This window comes from Sceloporus occidentalis, unplaced genomic scaffold (genome assembly GCF_023333645.1).
Source record: "Sceloporus occidentalis isolate IW3139 unplaced genomic scaffold, rSceOcc1.0.p SCAF_4, whole genome shotgun sequence".
Classification (NCBI taxonomy): domain Eukaryota; kingdom Metazoa; phylum Chordata; class Lepidosauria; order Squamata; family Phrynosomatidae; genus Sceloporus; species Sceloporus occidentalis.
In genome coordinates, this window is record NW_028316984.1 from 105,867,218 (window position 1) to 105,891,620 (window position 24,403).

The 24,403-nt window shown below is 41.5% G+C and overlaps 1 protein-coding gene across 3 annotated transcripts in view; it reads left to right on the forward strand.

Moving 5' to 3' along the window:
* LOC149314471 (uncharacterized) overlaps positions 1 to 24,403 on the forward strand; it is a 30,124-nt gene continuing 5,721 nt past the window's right edge. For all 3 annotated transcript variants that reach the window (XM_089523464.1, XM_089523465.1, XM_089523466.1), the window contains exons 1-6: positions 1 to 20; positions 2,417 to 2,617; positions 9,455 to 9,642; positions 12,007 to 12,220; positions 14,049 to 14,147; positions 22,057 to 22,124. In XM_089523464.1, the coding sequence (XP_089379590.1) occupies positions 2,564 to 2,617; positions 9,455 to 9,642; positions 12,007 to 12,220; positions 14,049 to 14,147; positions 22,057 to 22,124 (623 nt within the window). In that variant the 5' untranslated portion in view covers positions 1 to 20; positions 2,417 to 2,563. The remainder of the gene's footprint in view (positions 21 to 2,416; positions 2,618 to 9,454; positions 9,643 to 12,006; positions 12,221 to 14,048; positions 14,148 to 22,056; positions 22,125 to 24,403) is intronic.

Consider the following 24,403-nt stretch of genomic DNA (forward strand, 5'->3'; position numbering starts at 1 on the left):
CTATTGACAAATATAGAAGAGTGAGTGTTTTTTTTAAAAAAGATTATTATTATATTTTAATACTGCCTTGCCACTTGAAAAAAGTGTCTAGTTAGGGTTGCCATCCCCGAGGACCTCCAAACCGGGACAAATGTAGGACAATGTTTTAAAATGTAGGACCTTTTTTTTAAAAAAAAAATTCCTGGCCAGGAAATTTAAAAAAAAGGTCCTACATTTCAAAACATTGTCCAAGGCCTCACTGGGGCCTGGGAGACAGTGTCTTGCAGGCCCCAGCGAGGCCTTGGAGGACTCCGCGATCGCGGAGCCCTGGAAGGCTTCGCCAGGGCCTTCCAGGGCTCCGCGATCGCTGGCCCAGGCTTCCTCCCAGGCCGGGAAAGAGGCGGGGGCCACCCCTCATCGCGGCGATCGCCACGAGGGGAAGCGGCCTCCTCCTCCTCCCTGGCCTCGCGGAAGCCTTGGAGGCTCCCGCGGTCGGAGCTCCAAGGCCTCGCTGGGGCCCGGGAGGGAGCGTCTCCGTGGCTGGAGCTCCAACCGCGGAGAGCCTTCCCAGGCCTCAGCAAGGCCTTGGAGCCGCCGCAGGGGCTGAGGTGGCCGCGGTGGGCGGGGCCGTCCCGGTTTGGGCACCAAATCCCAGCGGGATATGGCAACCCTATGTCTAGTAGACATATATATAAGTAAGTATACATATGTATGCAATTTTTTTTTTTTTTGGATTGTAAGCTCATTGGGACATAAACTAAAATTTGTTAGAAAACCAAAGTACTAATAAGGAAATAATAAAACACTTTGAAAAGACAAATCTGTGTGTGAAACTTGATGCAATTAAAGGTCTCTTGGGTCTGGCAAGACTGTTTTTAAAACTAAACCTTTGTCCTCTTCCTCATTATTATATATTAATCATATAAAATTATTAAACTATTATTATTAAAATGTTTATAGTCTGCCCTCTATCAATAATTGATGACTAAATCGTTTGTGGCTCTATAGTCCCTGCTCCCAAATCATTTGGGCCTCTGTTTCCTCCACTCAGTACTGTGTTTCTCATGTGTCTCTGCAGTGCTAGAACAAACCAAGCTTTTGGGCTTTCTTCTTTTGTTCTTCTTTCTTCTACCAAGTTAATTATCTTCATCATAGTTTTATAGCAGGCAACAAAAAAAAAATGAAAATCTCATTCATCTATCTTGAATAAGAATTTATTAGAGCATGCTGAATGAATATGAGTACTTTAACTGTGCAATAGATTTTCTGGCACCCTGTATGTATACATAAAACTGTATTTAGTCCACAAGGGACCACAGGAACAATAAAATGACAAAACTGAATTATTAAACCAAAAAACAAACAGTTCAGTAAGTTTAAAAGGAATGTTTTGAATTGCAACAAGATCAGACATTTTTAGGAACTTAGGCCTGTTCCAGACTGCCAAAATAAAGCTGCTTCGGGTCTCTTTGGAGGTATGCTGTTTAAATGATGCATGCATCCTAAGAATCCGGAAGCTGCACCAAAGCTGCACTCCAGTGCTTAGGAATGGAGTGTGGCTTTGGTGCGACCTCCGGACTCTTAGGACCCATGCATCATTTAAATAGCATACCTCCAAAGAGACACGAAGCAGCTTTATTTTGGCAGTCTGTAACAGGCCGTAGTCTCTGCCACAGAACTTCTAGTGCTATATGCTTCAGGGGAGTGGACTAGAAAATTTTAAGTACCTCAGGATTCCATGGGATAGAACCATGGCAGTTAAATTGCTATCAAACTGCTATAACTGTAGTGTAGATACACCCTTAGAGATAACTAGCTATCAAATCTGGAGCTTTTTCCAATCAAATGCACGTGATCTACCACTGAGTTACAGATTTCCAAATGTTGGGACAGAGGGATATTTTATCTTTGCTGTTCTACTCCTATTCTGCATACTGGCTTTGGAAACAGCACAATCTCAGAGTCAGTATGGAAGTCAATCTGGACAGAAGGAGCAATCTCAACATATGTTTTTCTTTGGATGCATCCATTTTGCTAAGTTGATGGGAACTCCCCTCCCCCCCAGCTTTTGTCTGGCTTGAAAAGTCAAAGCTTTATTGTGAAGATGAGCCTTCAGAAAGTAGCGAGTTCAGCCTTGAACTGCTGATGTACAATGGCATAATTGCCCTAGTTGCATAGTAGACTGACTCACCTGTGCCAAGTTCCTGCTATAGGTCTGCTAGCTCCCAAATTAGTTTGATCAGCACTACCTAAAGCAAAACTAACATGTTTCAACTTGGCAACTTTGCCATTCTCACTCTGTACTTACTGCCACTCTCATTCTGTTTTCCCAGGGCATGGGTGTGGTGACATTAGTTGTGGTGGAATAAGGGGCACGTTTCTAACACTGTACAGTATTTAACTTTTCTGTTAATGTCACCTTGTGGGTTTCATGCAGCTGAAGCACAAACTAAATGCCTCTCAGCAGAATGTTGCAAAGTACTCCAAGCTTGCTGAGGAGGCTTCTCTGACCCAAGCAGAGGCTGAGAAGAGCCGAGCTGAGGCTGAAGTCCAGAAAAAGTTGTATCGAGAGCAGCAAGAAGCAATGCAACTGGAGAACCATAGCTTAAAAGAGGAAATCCAGCAGCTGAAGAGAAAGGTATTAATTAAGTCTGGTGTCACCAGCTAATTAGTCACTTGACTTGGTTCATTGATCAAACTTTAGCGTACAACTCAGAGCAAGGATGTCCCTACCATTACATAGTTTAAGGCAACCACTTTCGGTAGCCGTTTTTCTGGAATCCCCTGGGCTTTCTTACCTCTTGCAAGGCAGCACTGTGTTCTCTTCATGCATCTTCATAACTGGTCTGGTGTCTTTAGTAGTGGAATATCCTATCCCATTGGCAGTGTTGAAATTCCAGTCTAATCAGCTTTTGTATGTACAACAGGTGGGTGGAGTGACACCATGTTGTTGTTTGTTTCATGTAGCAAAATGTCTTGATCCAGCCTTGTTTCACAACTGATGTCTGGATTCTCCTTTTTTTGAAGGATTCATACCCTCCAACATTTTGCAAATGAAAACAGGGGTAAGATTATAGTAACCCAGCTGATACTGCTTACTACCCTATTTAGATAAATAAACCTAGATGTTGGACCAGTCTGTTTCTTCTTATACAACTAAAAGCAAAGCCTGATTTTACCATTTTATATAAGGGACACCATTTTACTATCCATTGTATTTAATGGGACTTGAACATCTATGGATTTTGATATCCACAAGGGATCCTGGAACCAAACCTCTGTAGATACCAAGGGCCCACTATATCACTCCATGCTTAGTGGTACAGATAAGAGTAATGCTACCATTCCAACTGCATTCATAGAATCATAGAATCGCAAACCTGGCCAGGTTCTTTTTAATCTCATTTACCTTTGTATCTACATGGCAGAAATAAAGCAGTTTGACACCACTTTAACTGCCATGAGTCTATCCTACAGCGGTGGTTCTGTAACATGCTGTGAGATAGGGTGTGTGTGCAATAGTTGTTCAAGCGGAGCATGAGACTTGGAGGCCCTGATCCCTTCTCCTCCTCCTCTCCCCAAACTTTTTAATGTGTAAAAATTTACACATGCTTTAAGTAAAATACTGAATTTACTTAAATAAAACTGTTCTAATTTGAACAATGTTATTTCCTTAAAATATGAATAGACATGAATGTGTGAATGAAAATATTTGCACTAAATAAACAAAATATTTTAATTCATACACTATGCTGAGTGGGGGGTGCACAACTTCTGCATGTACATGTAAAGGGGCATCCTAAGGGTAAGATTTGAATACCACTGTGCTACAGAATCCAGAGGTTTGTAGTTTGTGAGGCACCAGAGCTTTCTGACAGACCAGGCTGAATACATCACCAGACTACAAATCCTAGAATTCCACAGGATGGAGCCATGCCAGTTAAAATGGTGTCAAACTGCACACATATATGGGGGCTGGAAACAAATGTGGCATTGGGATTGTTCAAAGATAAAAATACTAAAGCTGTTGGGTGCATGTGGCTGAGTGGGTGTCTGATTTTAACTGACGCAGCCAGATTAGGGGGGAAGTGTTTAAACCTTTTCTATCTGCAGCTGCTGCAATTTTTGCCCCTCCAACAAAATAAATAAAATAAAATAAAAATACAGACATAATATACCATAGGTATCAGTATTTTTTCCCCTTGCTACAAAGTTTTGGGAATCAATTTAGACTGGGAAAATAGCTCAAGGAAAAGATGAAATGCTCCCTTGTCTAGTTTGGAATCAGATCATTGGCAACTGGATTGTAGGTCTCTGTGCCACATCTGTTTTGGCTCTCCCATTCTGATGTTTCATGTCACAAAGAAAGGTATCTTTTTTCTTCTTCTTAAAGAGAGTGATGGACAATGCAGTTTTTATAAACACAAATTAAAAATGAATGAGGGAAAGATAATGACACCGTTTATGGTTGCAAATATGAGATAAGATAATTCTAACCACTAAATGACAAGTAGGAAAGTTTCCTTTGGGCACAGAAGATTACTTCATACAGACTCCCATGCAGCAGCCATCTGAGGTTAAGAGACTGAACTAGAGGAGCAGTTAGTTTTAATCTCAGCTTCGCCTGTAAGGCTTCTTTTATGGGACATTACCTTCTGCTTCAGTAAAATTTGCTTTGATATTTGCTATTATTAGTAAGCCATTTTATCTGTTTGCAAACACATTGTGAGCTGAAGAAAGAGCTGGGATTCAAAAATAAACTTCTTGATTATGACAGGTTTATTGGAGCTTTCTGTTGGCAGTGGCATCCCTGCACTGGGTGTCACCTGGTGTGTGGGGGGGCTTCTGGTGTGGGGCTTCCAGGGGCATGCACTACGTCCCCCCATGTTGGCCTGTCTGGGATGGTGCAGGGGGCAGCATGTGCGAAGGGGTGCAGAGAGGTGCAGGGAGGGTGAGAACATATGTGGAAGCTGCAGGGAGAGTGTGAGTATGTGCGGGGAGCACGTGCGGGAGCATGGGGATGTGTGGGGAGGGTGGGAGCATGGATGAGGTAGTGTGGAAAGGTATGGGAAGATGTGGGGAGGGTGGAAACATGCTCAGAGGAGTGTGGGAAGGTGCAGGGAAGGTGGAAGCATGTGCAGGGACAGGGCAAAAGGGAGCACAGGGGGAGAGCCCAACTGGATGTCCCCCCCTTCTGGGGTATCATCCAGTGCAGGCTGCACCACTGCATCCCCTTGGATGCTTACTGCTTTGGTATCTCTGAGGTGTGAACCCACAAGGCCAGAAATCAACACATTTGTGCAGAAGTGACACAATGCTGTCAACATACTAACATGTCAGTACACAAGCTAGTGAGAATAGCAGGTTCATAGACTTCCAACTCTATGGCGAAATGGCCACAGTTGGGGAACAGGATATACAGGTGTGAATTAGCATCTAGGAGTGACTTCTTTGGATGAATGTTTTGGGAGTCCTCCCAAATATAATAATACATAAGGGCAACAGGAAGACTATAAAATTGTTCTCTTTCCATAGCTACAAGAATAGGCAGTGAAAGGACACATGCTGAGACCTTTGTGGAGCTTGGATATAGCTAAATTAGTTTCAGTGGGTGCTTGGGTTTGGTTCCTGGACCCCCTGTGGATATCAAAATCTATGGATTATCAAGTCCCATTAAATACAATGGCATAGTAAAATGATATCCCTCATATAAAATGGCAAAATCAAGGTTTGCTTTTGGGGAATTTATATATTTTAAAAAATATTTTCAAACCATCAGTGCTTGAATCTGTGGAGAAAATATCCGTGGATAGGGAGGTCTGACCGTATTTGTAAGTAATTCCGTTTTCCAATTAACAAAGATAAAAATAAATTATGATTGCAAGTTAATGATGGACAGTATCTTTCCTTTTGTGGTGTAATTGTAACATTATAGTTACTGTACATTTTACGGGACTGTGGCCTCACAAAGTAGTGGAAAAGGAATGTCTCATGGTTCAAGTGCTGATTCCTGCAGCTGCATCATGGTTTTTTTTGTAGGTGTTGAGGTAACAAGATGGACAGCAGATAATTGTGTTTTGTAACACATTCTAGTGGGTTGTACCAAGCAGATCTAAATAAGCAAATAAATAAGCAAATAAATAAATAAATATGTAGTTTCTTTTAATAACAATACTTACTTTTAACAATTGCAACTGTAGTGAAAGCTAGCTACTTTTGGACTCCTTAGAACTATAAGAGTATCTAATTAATTTAATAATTAATATTCAAAATTCTAGACTTTTAGAGGAATTCAAAGTAGTGCAAGGCCAAGGATCCAAGACATTTTACTGTCCAAGGTGAAGAAAAAGATGGCATAGGTTTCCATCCCATGCAGAAAAATAGACTGGATGAAAAGTAGTTAAATCTTTCTTCAGCTATGGAAATGGAACAGAGATGTCCACTGTTACTGAAAGCAACAGACTCTCTTGGTGGTAGGGTGTAGACAGGGGTGTAAGAATTCTGTCCCTCAAATGAAATATTCCTTCACTCCCAGATTTGCAGTATTAAAATACTGTAAAACCTTAGCTAAGCATTTAGAAATACAGTTTAGGCATCCAAACAAAAGGGGCAAAGTTATTAAGAGAAAATGTGTGACTAATTTTAAATGTTTTACTCTCTGCAATGCTAAAAATCTGGGGACAGAAGGAAACTGTCATTTGAGCAGTTAGAATTCTTATGAGGGCCAATGGTAGCACAGTGGGCTCTTCTTATCTGCTGGCTTGCCATATGTGGATTTGAGCTACTGCAGATGTCAAACCCTGGAAGCATGTGCATGTGGAAGCGTGTGCATGTGGCTGCACTAGGAGCCACGCACATGACACACCACCATAGGAAATAATGGGAATTGAAGTCCTGCTTTTTTTGTTATCTGTGGGGGGAGGGTCTAAATGAATCCCCCATGGATATGAAACAATTGTATTTTGCCCTGTTCTCCTTGATTTTGCTGCCACCTCCCCGCATCTGCCACAAGAAGTGACTGCCTTTCTGTATTCCAAACCAGTCAGTCTCACCTGGACTCTTGTCTCACCTCAGTCCCATGCATGGGAACTAGGAATCCAAACAGAGGGCTCAGAGTTATGTGGAGTTACAGATAATGGAGCTTATTGCACAGCATTTTAAACTACAGCTCTGAACAATGTCCAAAACTTAATGCAGTCCAGCAAAGCAAGCAAGACAGTCCAAGAGCAAAAACCAAGAGAGTTGTCAGAAATCTGAAGTCCAGGGTTCAAGAGAGTAACGAGATGTGTAGGCAACTACAAGGTCAATATGTCCAGGCAGACAAGGCAACCAGCAATCTGAAGAACAGGGTTTCCAGCCAGAAAATAAGGAAGGTCAGGATCAGACATACATTACAAGGAAGCTCAGTTAATCTCTGACACCGAGGCAGACTTTCTGCACCTGTTTAAATCCCCAAGCTACAGGAATCCAGCTGCACCTGATTATCTCAATGTTTTTGATAAAGCCTCCTTGAACAGCAGAGGCCTGCCCTTTCTGCTCATCTCTGGCTGAAGGTAGGTACAGTACGTGCTGCTGTTCCTTCTCCTTCATCCATGCCTGCAGGCTTGGCTGCTGAGCCTCCTTGGAAGCCACAAGGTCTGTTGGAGCTGGCAGGGGCAACTAGGGCCAATTACAGTCTCAGCTTCCAGCACAGGTCCAAGTTGAGGCTCTGGCTCAGCCTCTCAGTCCTCAGCCTGGCTGGGCATGACACACTAAATTGCCTCTAAATTGCCAGCCACCATCAGCCTGGGTAACAGCTGCATTCCACCAGCACTTTATAGAAGCCAGAAAGCTACTGAATTTCTAAAAAGTGCTGGCAGAGCGTGGCTGGGACCCAGGCTGATTGATGGCTGGCAGTTTAGTGGCAATTTAGTGTGTCATGCCCAGCCAGGCTGAGGAGGCTGAGCCAGCAGCAATTTAGTGAGTGATAATCCCCACCTCCATCCCACGTCTTGGCTCCAGCTCGGGAGGTTGGAGCCAGTTTATAATGCTGAGCAATAAGCTCCTTCAGTGAATCAGTAGCTTAATACGCAAGCAGTTTCATTTTCAAGTTCTGGTGATGATTTCTGAAGAGAGATGTCTAGGAATGCAGACATATACAAAAGGCAAAGGGAGTCCTATAGCAATGTAGAATGAAAACACCTACTGTGTGGAGTTAATCTTACCCCAAAGCAGGGGCATCACTAGGAGAGTACGGGGAGCGTGGGCCACATCAGGTGACATCCTAAGTGGGGGTGATACTACTGCTTCCCAAACATCTACCTTTTGCCAGAAATGGACTGTGACATTCACCTGTGTCCCTTTAAAATGCTGAAGAGATTATGTGAGTGGGACAAGGCTCAGTGGGAGGAGAAAGGAGAGACCCCAAGGTTTTAAAATATATACAGTGGGCCCTCCCCTTACGCAGGGACCCATTCCAGATCCCTCCGCGTATGACGAAATCAGCATAGGCTGGAGCCCCATTAGAAGTATTGGGGCTCGTACCCATGGTGCACAGCAACATGGCAGTGCACCCCATTACTTCTTCTGGGGCACGTGAAGGACTTTTCCGGCACGGCTGTCAGCGTATGCTGAAAGCTGCATATGGGTACGCCCACATAAAACACAGGCGCACTGTGTGTGTGTGTGTGTGTGTGTGTGTGTGTGTGTATATAATATAATAGTCTTTTAAAATGTTCTTTAACAACATTCTTACCAAATTTTAATGTTAACCACATGAAATGTAAATACATTTAGGCTGTGCCTATGATGTTGTAATTTAAAGGTACATTTTTTTATTTTGTTAGTTGTTTACATCACAACTATACATTCAGTGAATATACAGGAACTACAATGTATAAGTAACATGACTGCTAATATATTACTAAGAATTCTGCATGGTATGGTATGGGAGGAGGTCAATGAATTACTGCACCGGATGATGATAACCCTAGTGATTCCACTGCCACAGAGAAGTGTCAAACAGGCTGGAATCCTATGCACACTTACCTCAGAGAAAATCCCACTGAACTCAGTTGGGCTTACTTAGCTAGCCATTAGTTTGCACTATGGAGTTTTTCAAATGGGTAAAAAGGACAGAAGCATACCGTCAGTGTCACACGATTTGGCAAAGATTTTCAGATGATGATGTGCAAAAGTCCCGTGAATGAAAAGCGGCTGGAAAACTCTTTATTCATGGGATAATGGTATTGCGAAAATCTTTGCCAAATCACATGACATTGACAGGAGCATTGCGCTATGCTCCCATCCATTTTGCCCATTTGAAAAAGTCCTATGCTAGTCATATCCAGAAGATTCTTTTTCTGATTTCAAATTCTGCCTTTGCATTGTCTTTTTCTCTCCCTATCTCTTGCTTTGCTTAGGTGTTATGACTTCTAAGGCTGTCACTTCAACTTTTTGCTTAGAGTGGTAGAAAAAATATGCTTTTTTGTTTTAGTTGACAGAAATGCAGCAGCTCTTAGCACAAGTGGAAAAGAGTCACTTTGAAAATCAGATGAAACTAGAGAGAATAACAATGGAGAGAGAAGTTATCAGTGAGGAAAGAAGATATTTGGAGCATGAAAAGAGTGAACTAAAGCAAAAACTGAAAGGAACAATAGAAGAGAATTCTAAGTGGAAAGAAAAGTAAGATGTTAATTTAGATCTTTTAAAAAGAATGAGCCTTCTCCCATCCTAGAAATCATCTGCTTGTTTTATTGTAGATATCTACATATTTTCAAAGGAGCTCCAAATCTTCACACTGGTGTATATAATGATTTTGTTCACTTAACATTATGTCCCACTAAATTGTGTAGACTCGTGTTATTTTGCTACCCATTTTACCCCATCCCCTCCTTCCCTTCCTATTTGATCATTTTAAAACATGATACATAGGCCCAATACAGATGGGCAAAAAGTGCCATCCTCAGGCAAAAATTAGGGTTCGAGAGCGTGCAGTGACCGCACACTCCCAAACCCTAGCATGTGGCGGTGGTGTCATCATGGTGGCCTCCCATCCAAATGGGGGCCGCCATGATGATGCAAGCTTGCATTATTGATGCACCACAGTGATGTGGGAACCATTGATGGCGGGCTCCACTGATGGCAGCATTCATGCATGCCAAAAAGAACCCACTTTTAGTGGGTTCTTTTTGGTACGGAGGGAGCCCACGTGGTTTAGTTGCTGCAGGCTCCCACTGGAGCAAAAATGGGTGGCTCCAGCCCACCCTTTTGGGGTGGTCTGTCGAGCCCCATAATTTACCTTTTTTTAGCTTTATACATTCCTAGCATCAACTCACTCTCCCCTAGTTATTCTCTCTTAGATCTATTGGGAACAATCTCAGCTTTAGGCGGGATACAAACCGCCATATAGTACGTCTTCTATACGTACTAGGGTTAGGAAGGGGCGGTGCTTTACTAGTCAGTCAAAAGACAGATCAAGGAATCTTCTTGTGTTGTATGGTCACACTGTTCTTGAAGACTCAAGTTTACATTTAAGTGTACTCTTAGAGTCATCCTCTGACCTTGGAAGCCTAGGTACAGAGGTGCATTTGGAGAGTTGAGGAAAATGATCAGGAATTTGTCAGGAAATCTGTGCAGGTAGCTCTCAGAAAAGTTATCTAGGGTGGGTTACAGACCGCAGAAAAGCGGCACCCTGCTGCCGCCGGCGGTTGCTGCATCCAGGAACCGCAGCAGCCAAACTGCGCGGTTCCCAGACGCAGCGAAGAAGCGCCAAAATGGCGCTTCTTCTTGAGCCCCAGATGGGACACCGCGAGGTGCTACTCACGCATTTGCGGCGTCACATCCGGGGTGTGACGTGTGGACGCTATGCGTCCGATACATCAAAATGGCGGCGCCCGTGTGTATAGGGTGCCGCCATTATTACGCCCCCGTCATGTGCTAGGGGTGAGGCCAGTATGGATGCTAGGTCCTCGGCCAACCCCTAGCACGTGACAGGGGTGCTGCAAAGGCCCATTTGTAAAGGAATAGCAATTATGTGCTATATGATTCTCAACCCTGATCTAGTTTAAAGAGTGATGTGACATTTTGGAATATTTATCTAATATGCCATCCTTGGTTTTGTATATTAAAAAGATCCTCTTTGTTGATAAGTGTTACTATCATATTTTCTGCTTTTCAGTTAAAAATGTGTATGTAAATAGAAATCAATGAAAAAGGTATGTGGATTTAGAACCCTCCAAAAAGAAGGTTCTTTTGCAAATATACTGTATATACTCTACTATAACAGAGAAGGCTCAATGTCTCACAAAACTACAGTTCCCATAATCCCCTAGCATTGATGCAGAGCAGTTAAAGTGGCTTCAAACTGGATTATTTCTACAGTGTGTTTTGAACATAAGTAAACTTCCTTTTATAAGTTGAGGGCAGGTTTCAAAGAAAAAATTATGGAATTTGGCATGGCCCATGGATAAGTTATGGATAAAACCTTGGGGCTCAACATGGTCCTGTTTCGCCGTCAGTCCATCTACCCTCAGTTGTCTGCAGCTGGCCACTTACTTCCTCACACAGAAGGCGGAGAGGAGGAAGAGACAAGTGGGCTTGCGGCAAACAACAGGCAGTGGGTTGTAAGGGAGCCTAGAGGGGTGAGCATTTACCCGTCTTCCACCTCTGCTGCCAAGCCCTCTCTTGGGGAGAAAGCCAGTCAATAGAGGAGTCTTGAGGGGCAAGCGTTCACCCTTCTTCTTCCGCCGCTGCCTAGCCTTCTCCTTAGGAGAAAGCCGGGCAGCAAAGATATCTTGAGGGGCTAGCATTTGTCCCTCTTCCTCCTCTGCATTTTGGCATTACTGTATTGACCTGTGTATAAATAAGTTGACCCATGGGGGATGTGTGTCATTTTTTTGGTGTACATTTTCCAACTTATACACAAGTATATACTGTACTGTGGCATTTATTTGCATCATGTCATTTGTTGTTGATTTTGGTTCCTTACTTACCTTCCACTAATTGATTTGACTGTTTCTTTCTGTGCATGCATGCCTGTTTTAACAGTGAAATCTCTCAAAGATGCCGAACTGAAGCTGCTGAAGAAGCTCTAGAGAAAGCAACTTTACTTCATTATGAGGCTGAAAGGGGGAAGCGCTTGCTAGAATGTGAGAAAGAAGAAAAGGAGAAACAGTGTGAGATATGGATGAAGAAATATAATGCATTGGCAGAACTCTTACATTCCCAAGAAGAGGATAAATCAAAAAGGCAAAATAAAGCTGTATGCACCACATTGAAAAGTATATCTTATGAGCAGAAATATATGATGAATGATTCTAACAAATTCTTACTCCAGGTTTTGATCTGGTAGCTTCTTGGCCTAGCATGGGGAAGAGAACTAACCTGGTGAGCTATTAGGAATTCTGAAGGAAAAAGATGTAACTTGTGCCCAGTGGTGCCCCTGCCCAGGGGGCCCCCAGTGCAGGGGGGGGCATGGCTTCTGGAGGTGGGGCCAAAGAGGCAGCTGTCCCCCATGCTTTCCAAGTGCTGACTGGACTTGGAAGCCAGCCTCCTCCCATGCCTTTGGAGTCCATGCTGCAGTTGGAAGGCAGCCTCCTCCCATGCCTTCTGTGTCTGCGCTGGAGTCAGAAGGCAGCTCCCCTCACCATGCCTTCCGAGTCAGCACTCAAGTTGGAAGGCCTTCCGAATCCTAACTGGACTTGGAAGGCAGCTGCTGGGACAGCATCAGCCTCCTTTTCCATCCTATGCTTTCTCCCTGGAGAGGTAGCCTGGCAAGGGTGTGCTTGCGCCCTTTCTACCCTGAAGGGGGAAGAGGACCCAACCTTGTGTCACCCCACCTTCTGGGTGTCACCCAGTGTGGTTCACACACCCCACACCCACCTAGTGGTGCCACTGCTTGTGCCTACATTGGTTCTGCATCTAGAAAAAACAACTGCAATTTCTCTCCCCCTAAAAAAAATTCTAGATCAAGAAAATTTTGCAGGTGGACAGCACTTTAATCCATTTCTTCATCTGTTTAAAGATTTGTCCTGCTGTCTGCTATATTTGCTCTGATTTTATTTGTTTATAAAACAGGGCAGACTGCAGTTTGCCATTTGTGTGTGAAAACAGGGCAGGAAGTAAATAGAATTAACTTTCTTCCGTGACATCATAGTGCTGAACTGAATGGGGCTGCAGCTTTCTTGTCAAACAGGAATGGGCTGTGTGTGACCCCCGATGCTGCTTTTACAGTCCCAGGCCTCTCTCAGAGCCTCCAATTCCCTCTATTCCTAATTTGTTTCAGAAAAAATAAGTCAGTTTTCTAGGGACAGTGATTTTGCAATCAACCACCCTAACAGCACCCAAAACAATTGGAAGTATATTTCCAGTTTCCAAGTCTTTGTATCTATGCATGCATGCATGTAGGTATTTATCATTTCTGGGGCTGATGCTGCTTACAGTGGACCCTGAGGGCAGAAAATATCAGAATGGCATTACCAGTTTCTAGCCTACAGTTTAAGCCTTGTATCCTTTCCTTAAATGAACAGCTATGAACTTTCTTGGAGGAAGACAAATGGATTCTGTAAAGTAAAGAATTACTTTCTGGCAGTTGGAGGCAGATTACTTCCCAGGTATCCTATCAGCAAAGGCCTTATTTCTTTGACGTGTTTCCCTTATCTTAATCTGAGGTCTGATGCACTCAGGGAACATCAGACAGACTCAAAAATAGTTAAAATTAAATTCAGGCCATTAGTGTGAAAGAAGATTTTACTGAATATAATGGTGACTAAAACTGAGTGAACTCTTGTCTCCAGTATGTTGTACATAAGGTAAAGAGTTCAACAGTTGAAGTGCTGTGCTATTACAATACTTTGTGCAGTAATGTAACCCAACCTCATCAGAGGCTATCATGGGCTGAGAATAGGTTATATACATATGGTAGGTTTTTTCAAAGGGTACACCTACTACATCCCATATTTGGTTTCAATATTTTTCTTTCAGTTGGTATAAAATGTCTTTTTAGCTAAATATTTTTCAAGGGCCTTGTTTTGTATAAAACCTATACATATGGTACCCACACTGACAGTCTTTCTTCTCTCTCTTCTTAGTGCCAGGTGAAACTAAAGAGTTATTTCTTATGTATCAGTGAAAGCAATGAACACATCACAGCACTGAGAAAGGAAGATGGCACTCTCCAGAGATTTGTGGTAAGCAATATGGAATCACTTTCCATTGGGATTACAGTGGAGAGGATGCCAGTCTTCTTTCTGTTAGATGTTGTTGTTATTTATTTATTTATTTATTTATTTATTTATATAGCGCTGTAGATATTCACAGCGCTGTACATAAAAACAATAAATATAAAAGAGTAAACCTGCCTATGGCGTACAATCAAAGAAATAATAGGATAATACATATGAAATACATAGCAATACAGGAAATGATTCAATAAAGCAGGCAATGAAAGAACATCAAATAGCAAGTGACAATCATGCAATGCCTGGGAATGCTTCTCTGAACAGGATGGTCTCTGCTCCTCACTCCTGGAACCTTCTTCCTCCGTGAGCAAGGGCCATCACTTCTTTAACCGGCTTCAAAACGGAGTTGAAGACCATCCTGTTCAGAGAAGCGTTCCCAGGCATTGCATGTTGTGTCACAAATTGGAAGAGGTGTACCTGTGAGAATTTGTATAGACTGAAATTGCACCCCCTTACAGCAGACCAAGAGCATATGACTCAAATATAAACCATCTAGGTCAATATCTTGTTCAGAGCTTGGAAAAGTTGCCTGTGGATAACAATTCCCAGAAAGCTAGCTGGGGATTCTGAGAGTTGCTGTCCAAAAAGTAACTTCCAATTTGTGTTCCTGTTCTATATTGTCTTCAGAGGGTATGAAGCCTTATTGCCTCAGCCTTGCATGAGAAATGGAAAAATGATCACAGTAGCAATTATAGTAGAGAGAGAACTGAGATATCAGTTCCCACCATGATAATGTGCACACTAAATTTGAAGAGTATCATTTTTACCAAGAGATTGCAAATACTTTGGTTTTCTGTGGGGGGTTTTTTTGGGCTATGTGACCATGTACTAGAAGAGTTTATTCCTGACATTTCGCCAGCATTTGTTGCTGGCATCTTCAGAGAATGCCAGATGAAACTAAAGAGTTCTTTCTTATGTATCAGTGAAAACAATGAATACATTACAGCACTGAGAAAGGAAGATGGCACTCTCCAGAAATTTGTGGTAAGCAATATGGAATCACTTTCCATTGGAATTACAGTGGAGAGGGACAGCAGTGGAACATCTTTCTCTGAAGATGCCAGCCACAGATGTTGGCGAAACTTCAGGAATAAATTCTTCTAGTACATGGCCACATAGCCTGAAAAACTCACAGAAAACTATGGATGCTGGCCATGAAAGCCTTCAACTTCAGATTGCAAATAATGTTATTTTAGTATATTTTAATAACTTAAGAGGGCCTAAATATCTTAAAAGCATGAGGTCCTGTCTGATCTTGGAAGCTAAATTGAGTCAGTACTTGGATGGGAGACCATCAATGTATATCAGGTGCTGTAGTCTATATAACAAAGGATGGAACTTGCAAGACCACCCCTGAGTATTCCTTGCTTAAGAGTATTCCTTGCCATAACTCAACAAGCAACCAGAAAGCACATACATATACACAAATAACCTAAAAAAAAGCTGGGTTTGAATGCAGGACTGGGACTCCAGGAGATCATAGGCCCCATACAGACAGGCTGAAATAAAGTTGCTTCGGGTCACATTGGAGGTATGCTGTTTAAATGATGCATGTGTCCTAAGAGTCCAGAAGTCATGCCAAAGCTATGCTCCAGTCCTTTAAACAGCATACCTCCAATGTGGCCCAAAGCAGCTTTATTTCACCCTGTCTGTATGGGGCCATAGTTTCAAATTCCTGCTTGTCATGGAAACCCACCTTGGTAAGCCACCCTTTCAGCCTAAGAGGAAAGCAATGGCAAACATCCTCTGAATAAATCTTACCAAGAAAATCCTAGAATACGGTTGCCATAATCTGGAGATAACTTGAAGACATTTAACAACAGCAGCAAAATAATCTAAAATTACACTTAAACAGTAAAATGTTTCTAAGCAATTGTTTATCCTTAGTGACATAACAGGCAAAGCAGCTTGTATCTTAGATAGTTACTGGGTACTGGTACTGGTATTTGTTAGAAAACTAAGCCCCTCTTGGCTTGCTTGCCAGAGGGATGCCATCCATGGGCACAATTTTTTTTTTACTAGCTTTGTGACTGGAGCCTCTCCAGCAGCTGCCTTAATTCTCTTAAGTGAGAAATTAGTCCTAGCGCACAATAGAGCAATAGACCAAAATAGGTCTATAAAATAGTTTTCTCACAGAGAACAAAAGCTAGGGTGTAGTCCTATTCTGGCAGCAGGATACACACACAGTGCCTGAGATTGGCAATGCAGTGTCTGGGTTTGTGGATGTTATCACTGAGATAAATTCAATGCAGTTTTACATTTTCCTCCTCCCTTTCTATCCCTTTCATGTCTTGAAACCGTGAAAGGTATTTCCACCATATGTTTTGATCATGCTCAAGAGTCCTGCATCTCAGGCTTGGGGAGTTTCTTGATGGTCAGGCTCCTATTGGCACCGGTGTGTCTTTAAGATCTGAAGCAACGTCCAGGTATCTACTAGACACCTGGGATATGACACTACTGCCTTTCCAAATCTGCTGAAGTGGTTCCCCCCACTCACTGGAGCAGATTTTAAGGTTAGATTCATGTACATCCAGCACAGAGAGAAAGTAGCCCCAATTGACTGATGGGAGCCGTCTCTCTAGAGAGTGACACTAAATAAGATTTCAGCCTGAGTCTTGGGTAATCAGAGAGATAAAATAAAATAAAATAAATTCATGTCAAATACTGCAATTTGGAGCAGATAGTAGCTACAGGCCATCAGTACCTTGGTAATTGTGGCAGTTTAGCCAATAGATAGATATAACAGCATACAGTACTTCTAACTCTGTGTGACAAAATGTCAGAAGTATTTTGTATTAAATGTTGTTTTCATTGGATGAAATGGCCATGCATAATGACAGACTAGAAATGAAAGAAAACAGGCACATCATTTTGAGTGGGCAGCACTCATGCCTATTCTCTGTCCTTCATGGAAGTGATCTCTTTATCTTCTACTGTGGGATCCAACTCCTTTTATAAAGAGGCAGACAAGATCTGAATATATTTACCAAATATGCATCTGTATGCTGTCACAACTGAATCAACCTTGGCAATATGAATGATTAATTTGCACAACATGGAAAAGCCGAATTAAATTAATAGATGTTAAAATCTGGGCAACTTATGACACTTGACATTTGGAATTTTTAAACAGAATCATATTGCATATCTAGGATTCACTTGAAACATGTTTTTAAATAGCTGGGAGTTGGTTCTAATTACTTGTATCTTATCAGCCCCTCATCTATTGTGAACAGCTTCTTATAATGGAAATGTAACTAGACAAGAGACTGTATGATTTACATGAGACAGGCTGCTCCTTTAAGTGTGGATATTTTTAGATATCCAACAGTGACTTGCAAACAACAGTTATCCTTGCATACTAAAAACAAAACAAAACTGTTATGAAACATTAAATGTCAGAAAAAGGACATGTTCATTGCTGTAGTAGTAAATTCTGAAGTGCAAGCATTCCTCATGACAGTTTTCATACCCCAAGGTATAATACATAGCATAATACCAGAACTTGGGAACATTATTCATTTGGACTATAAATTCTAGAAGCCCCTTTCCCCATGATTACTATCTGGAGGATTCTGGAAATTGTGGTCCAAATAAGCAACTTTTAAAAGTTTATTATAAGAATAAAGGGAGCGAGGGTAACCTACACTTCTGTAAGTCATTTTCAGTTCAGAAGAGGAAGGCTGGAACATATGTGAAGAATATAACTTTGTTATATATAGTTTGCTATTTATGATGTTGGTTACTCTCATTTTGAACTGATAGTCATATTGGTTTGTAACATACACTTATTGTAAAGAATATCTTTCTTTCCAGATCTAGATATTTTTATTCCTATTAAGAACCAGCCTTTTGTAAGGCTAGTGGGTCTTAACTGTCCCTTCAGATGCTAGCCAGTTCCAAATATGACATTGAAAGTGAGATGGCTCAGAATATATATGAGCTAAAGATCACAGCAGAAGGAACAGGGAAGTCTGACAATTGTGGCAGATGACATTATTCTTACTAATCATAAAATTGTGCCGCTTCAACTCCCAAAGCCCTGGCTCACCATACCATTGGGCATGCTTAGGATTCATTGCAAAAGGAAACAGAAGATATGTGTACACAGCATGAGTAGTTATTTAGTAAACAGTGCTGTCATAAAGGTGTAAAATACCTTGGAATAATTCTCTCTTCTACAATCAATCAATTATTCAATCAAATTATACAAATGCAATTCTAGAAATAAATCAGATTTTCTGTCTTGGAAATTGCATAATGTATAATGACTTGGGAGAAAATCTTTAGTGAACAGTTTTATGGTTCACATTTCCTCCGCCCCCACCCCCTAATTTCCCCCAAATACTACTTGACGGTATCAAACCTAATTTTAAAAAATGACAAAAACTTACTTTGTTCCCATGGATGTTAACAAAAAGCCCATCCATTCAAGTGCAATTTGGATCTGGCATAGGAGGAGGAGGAAAAATGACAGTTTCCAAACAGTACATGAAACAGGCTTTGAAAAAGCACCTCTATGGCTTGGTTCATACCTTGGATCAAACACTGATCAGAATGGAGACTGCAGTCAAGAAATAAGAAGAAGATTAGGAATAGGAAGGGCAGCTATGAAAGAAGTAGACAAAATCCTAATGTGTAAAGACATACAGCTGAACACTAAAATTAGAATCGTTGAAGCCATGTATGGCTGTGAGAGCTGGCCAGTGAAGAAAGCAGATAGGAAGAAGATTAATTCATTTGCAATGTGGTGCTGGAGAAGAGTGCTAAGGATACCATGGACAAAAAGACAAACAAATGGGTCCTAGAGCAGATCATGTCAGAACTCTCCCTGGAAGCCAAGATGACTAAATTGAGGCTGTCCTACTTTGGTGACATAATGAGAAGTCACGACTCATTGGAAAAGACAGTGATGCTGGGGAAGGTAGAGGGAAGTAGAAAGGGAGGAGAGCCACATGCCAGATGGAAAGACTCAATCAGAAAGACATGGACCTGAGCCTGCAGGCCCTGAGCAGGGAGGCAGAGGATAGGGGGGCTTGGAGATGTCTCATTCACAGTGTTGCCATGAGGCAAGGTGGACTCAAAAGCCGCTAATAACAACAAAGGCTTGGGGGGGGGGGGCTAGCTTTGAATATGAAGGGAGCCTTTGGTTGGATCCAAAGTATGTCTGCTGGGGATAGAAGGATACCTGTAAGCCACAGAAGACTTCTGACTCCGTGGAATATTTCCACTAGTGAAATGGGGAGGCTGGAGTAACATTTGTTGACTTTCTCTCCTCCTGGAGTCTCCAGTCCAGTAGTTGCACATCCAGTAGTTAAAACTTATTGTGAAAATAGTTTTATATAATCAAATATATTGATTATACTAGAATCAATATAAAAAAGCTGTTATCTTTGTGGAGTTTATACTACCTGAAGATAGTGGGATCAGAATTGCATGTACAGCTGGGTGGACAAATGTGGTTGTCAAGTGTTATGGGAATTTTGAAAACATAGCATACTAATGATTTTGGAATATTAATATCTTCAGGTTAATGTTGGACTGAGCAAATTGTATGTCTGTTTGGGATGGATCCCAAGCCCATTCTTTGTAACTTGTCTTGGAAGACATTATCCTGAAGGGTAGTTTTAAAAGACACTATAGGACCCAGTTTGTGTGAACTTAGATGCCAAATCAGTAAGAAAAATGCATTTTATTTTTGGTCCTGATTAAAGAATGGGAAGCTCCAAGCTGGAAAAACTTAAACAAAAATTAATATTTTTACAGATTTAAGGTGAATGAACAAATTGCATAGTAAAATTTTGTTATCATCAAACTAAATAGTTATGGCAATTCCTTGTAAGTTAAGGAGGTAGCACTCATATAGAAAAGGAAAAGGGTGCTCAACCTGAGGATAGAGCAGAGGACAGAATAGGGGGATTTCAGCACAGAATAAGTAAAGAGATAGTACAGGAATATCTTGTTAATCTAAATGAATTTAAGTCTCCAGGACCAGATGAACTACATCCAAGGGTATTAAAAGAACTGGCAAATGTAATATTGGAGCCATTGGCAATAATCTTTGAGAACTCCTGGAGAACAGGAGAAGTCCCAGCAGACTGGAGGAGGGCAAACGTTGTCCCCATCTTCAAAAATGGAAAAAAAAGAGGATCCCAACAATTATCGTCCAGTTAGTCTGACATCTATACCAGGAAAGATTCTGGAGCAGATCATTAAACAGAGAGTCTGTGAACTTCTAGCAGGCAATTCCATAATCACAAAGAGTCAACATGGGTTTCAGAGAAACAAGTCATGCCAGACAAATATAATCTCTTTTTTTTTGATAAAATTACCAGTTTGGTAGATGAAGGGAATGCTGTGGATATAGTATATCTTGATTTCAATAAGGCCTTTGACAAAGTTCTCCATGACATTCTTGCAAACAAGCTTGTAAAATGTGGGCTAGACAAGGCAACTGTTACATGGATTTGTAACTAGTTGACTGGCCGAACCCAAAGGGTGCTCAACAATGGCTCCTTTTCATCCTGGAGAGAAGTGACCAGTGGGGTCCCACAGGGCTCTGTCCTGGGCCCAGTGTTATTCAACATCTTTAACATTGACTTGGATGACAGAATTGGCGGCATACTCATCAAATTTGGAGATGACACCAAATTAGGAGGAATAGCTAATACTCCAGAGGACAGGATCAAAATTCAAAATGACTGGAATAGACTAGAAAGCTGGGGCAAAGCTAACAAAGTGAAATTCAACACGGAGAAATGTAAGGTACTGTACTTAGGGCGGAAAAATGAAATGCACAGATATAGGATGGGAGAAACCTGGCTGAACGAGACTACATGTGAAAGGGATCTAGGAGTCCAAGTAGACCACAAGTTGAACATGAGTCAACAGTGTGATGCAGCAGCTAAAAAAGCCAATGCAGTTTTAGACTGCATCAATAAAAGTATAGTGTCTAGATCAAGAGAAGTAATAGTGCCACTGTATTCTGCTTTGGTCAGGCCCCACCTGGAATATTGTGTCCAGTTCTGGGCACCACAATTCAAAAAGGACATTGAGAAACTGGAGTGTGTCCAAAGGAGGGCGACTAAAATGGTGAAGGGTCTGGAAACCATGTCCTATGAGGAACGACTTAGGGAGCTGGGGATGTTTAGCCTGGAGAAGAGAAGGTGAAGAGGTGATATGATAGCCCTGTTTAAATATTTGAAGGGATGTCATATTGAGGAAGGTACAAGTTTGTTTTCTGCTGCTCCAGAAAACAGGTCCTAGAACAATGGAAGCAAGCTACTGGAAAAGAGATTCCACCTCAACATTAGGAGGAACTTCCTGACAGTAAGAGCTGTTCGACAGTTGAACACACTCCCTCATAGTGTGGTGGAGTCTCCTCCTTTGAAGGTCTTTAAGCAGAGGCTGGATGACCATCTTTTGGGGATGCTTTGATTGAGATTTCCTGCATGGCAGGGGATGAACTGGATGGCCCTTGTGGTCTCTTACAATTCTACGATTCTATGATCGTGTGATCCTTCTAAAGACTGATAAATTTTTTTCTGTTAAAGAAGTAATGCCTAGGAACACATCTACTTTGTTAACTGAGATATACCAGTTCAGGGGATTAACACTATTAACATAAACTATGGACTACTTTTGGGGCACAGGCTAACATGTTATTGTGTGAACACAGATGCTGCTTATAATTCAGCAGTACTTGAAAGAGAGAAAGCAGGTGGTCAGAAACAAACATGCAGTGAGTCATCTTCCCAGTTTTGTACTGTGATGTGGGCAAGTCCTTAAGTCATCTCTGCTGAGAAAATAATTCAGTTTATAAGGTTGTTCTAATATAGTGCTTTTGCCCATGTTTCAGGAAGGAGAGCAGGTTTGTTTTTCAATCCCTAGTGCTGATAACGAAGATAAGGCCAAGACCACTGACAGGTAAGCCTTTGTGAATGGCATGTGCCAAGGAACTGACAGGTAATATATTTAATATGTTTACTGGCACACTCACTAGGTTAAGCCAGGAAAGATGCCAATGCAATGGCATTTCATTTTACTCTATATTACCTGAAAGAGAAGTCAAATTATACTTCTTTTTATTTTTGTTGTGTATGTATGTATGTATGTATGTGGGTTTTCCAATCTTTATCCCACCAGCTGTGGGGTTTCTCACTCAGTGGGAAACCATTCCCACCAGTGCCACTAGCTGTGAGGGGTCCTCTCAGGCAGTCCCACCACTGGGACCAAATATGGGGTTTCTAACTTTTAATCATCAAATGTGAAGACTTCCATGGTGCTTACTGCAATTTATCAAGGCTTTCCCACTGCCATCATGTAAGAACTTCCTCTTGTCTCTCCTGTGTGACACCAACTGGAGAGACAATCTGAAATGTACCTAATAGGATTTGTGTATCTTCTGTCTTCAATGGACACCACCCTTCTGTATTTAATGGTGCCACCACAGACATCTTGTCTGAATCCAAGCTCTCAGATAGATAGCGTTTTGCTAGGTCAAAAGTGGATCAAAATAAAAACTTTTTTTTTATTTTCAGAAGGTAAAGATATCAAGGCAGAGAACTGGGTCAACAGGCTGAATCATGTCCTTAATCATGTTCTGTGCATATTGGTTTCACTTCAAGGTTCTAGGTTTCTCAACTGCAAGGGAAAAACATCCATCCATTCAAATGTTAAATCTAGATAAAAAGTGAGTGTGGAAAGAGGGGTGGACATTTGTCCCATGGGCTGCATCTAATTTCTACCCCATTTTTATTGCATGTCCTCAATACCCCATGCTGAAATTTCCATGGAATTTTACTGTTATGATGACTGTGGCAAAAGAGGCATATTTGTCATCAAGCACAAGGCACACTGGAGACATTATCAGACAAGGGAAATTGGAAGTATAATCCAATGGCAATCCGAACGCAATCATGGGATTTAATGTTATTGCGTGATACATTACCACACGCAATTTCAGACAATGGGAAGTCAGTCCGAACGCAATCATGAGGTTTCGCGTTATTGCATGATAATTTCAGGCAATGGCAAGCTATTTTCAGGTAATGAGAAGTCAGTTCGAACGCAATTCAAATTCACATAAATTCGCTGCTAGCAAATTCATGTGAATGCGTTCTGGCCCCACTTTCTTTTCATTCGAAATTAAGAGAAATTCCTCCCATGTGATAAACTCCAGGGATAGTGGGCCTTGTAAGGCTTATGTTCCTAGAAATGGCAAAGGAGCAACTTGAAAGCAATTTATTTTTGGCCAGCATGGCAGCTGTAAGGGAGCATCCCATGGGGGTGGGTGGAAAGTTTCAATGCTACACCAGAATCTTAACAACCTCCTTCTTAATATATTAAAAACTGAAAGGGTTTTGTTAATTGAATTACATATTCCCCCAACTCTTTAACTAGTCCTTGGAGATTTACTGTCTGGAGCAGGTGCAAAACAGTGGCTCCAGCAGGTAGACATATATGAATAATCAAGGAATATGCCACCTTTGAGCACATGCTCAGTCCAGAATTCTGACCAGTATAGGAACCAAGCTTCAAAGCCCTTTCACAACAAAATGCTGCTCCTTATCTTTCTCCTGAATGTTCTTTATGATCAGCTGAATGTGTAAGGCAAAATGTTTTCCAGTTATTTCTAGTTTTAGAAAAAGAAGAGTCGCAAACTGTGGGCTGATCAACAAATTACCTAGAGATCTACCAGTAGATCCCTGGTCTACCTTCTACCCACCCCTACTTATATGGGTTAGCTTTTTTCTTCAAGTATAAATGAGAGCTAAACATAGTCAAGAATGTGACATTATATTTCCATTCCCCTCACTCTGCCCCCTCTACTTACTTTATTTATCCCAAGTGTAATTTTGTTGTCATAGCTGCTTAGTAAACTGAATATAAATAACATATCTCTTTAAACAGAGATATACAGACTTTTATTAAATGCATAGCATGTCTTCCTAGCTTCATAACAATAATTGTATGTAGCATGAAAAAACCCCTAGTATTCTAAGGTTAACAGACAATTGCTTGTCTCACTTAGAGTAGACCCATTATATTAATTATTTTGCTGAATGGTAAGTCAACCCTTATGTAAATCTGGATCTACTTTAGTTAGGATTTAGGCCTAAGGCTTCTCTAGTTTGGATTGGTTTAGCACAAAAGACAACCTATCTACACTGTTGGAAAAAAACCAGCCTCACCTTGTGCTTTCC